General features: G+C 71.1%; 1 protein-coding gene across 1 annotated transcript in view; it reads left to right on the forward strand.

Annotated features, from left to right (window-relative positions):
• LOC103899618 (SEC14-like protein 2) overlaps positions 1-592 on the forward strand; it is a 6,557-nt gene that overhangs the window by 1,551 nt on the left and 4,414 nt on the right. Inside the window, exons 3-4 of the mRNA XM_009280116.1 lie at positions 35-94; positions 205-393. Of these exons, the coding sequence (XP_009278391.1) occupies positions 35-94; positions 205-393 (249 nt within the window). The remainder of the gene's footprint in view (positions 1-34; positions 95-204; positions 394-592) is intronic.

A 592-nucleotide genomic window follows, 5' to 3' on the forward strand; every position in this document is an offset into this window, starting at 1 on the left:
TTTGCTTGCTCCGCCCCCCCCCCCCCCTTCGCAGCACGTCGAGGTCCGCAAGCACATGGACGCTGACAACATCATCGCCTGGGAGGCCCCCGAGGTGGGTGTCCCCAGCCCTGGGGTGGGTGTCCCTGGAGGAGGGGACTGCCCCTCCCCGGGGGGGGTGTGTGTGGGGTGCACGGTCCCCCTGAGCCCCCTCTGCTCCCACAGGTGATCAGGAAGTACATGTCGGGGGGGATGTGCGGCTACGACCGGGAGGGCAGCCCCATCTGGTACGAGATCATCGGGCCGCTGGACGCCAAGGGGCTGCTCTTCTCCGCCTCCAAGCAGGACCTGCTCAAGAACAAGTTCCGCGACTGCGAGGTGCTGCGGTGCGAGTGCGAGCAGCAGAGCCAGAAGGTGGGTGCCCTGCCTGCCCCGCACCCTGCCTGCCCACACCGTGCCAGCCCCACGCCCTGCCTGCCCACGCCGTGCCAGCCCCGCACCCTGCCTGCCCGCACCCTGCCTGCCCACGCTGTGCCAGCCCCGCACCCTGCCTGCCCCGTGCCGTGCCAGCCCATCTCACCGCTGTCCCCACCAGCCGGTGGCCCCACCAGCA

Source organism: Aptenodytes forsteri, unplaced genomic scaffold, assembly GCF_000699145.1.
Source record: "Aptenodytes forsteri isolate BGI_AS27 unplaced genomic scaffold, ASM69914v1 Scaffold196, whole genome shotgun sequence".
Classification (NCBI taxonomy): domain Eukaryota; kingdom Metazoa; phylum Chordata; class Aves; order Sphenisciformes; family Spheniscidae; genus Aptenodytes; species Aptenodytes forsteri.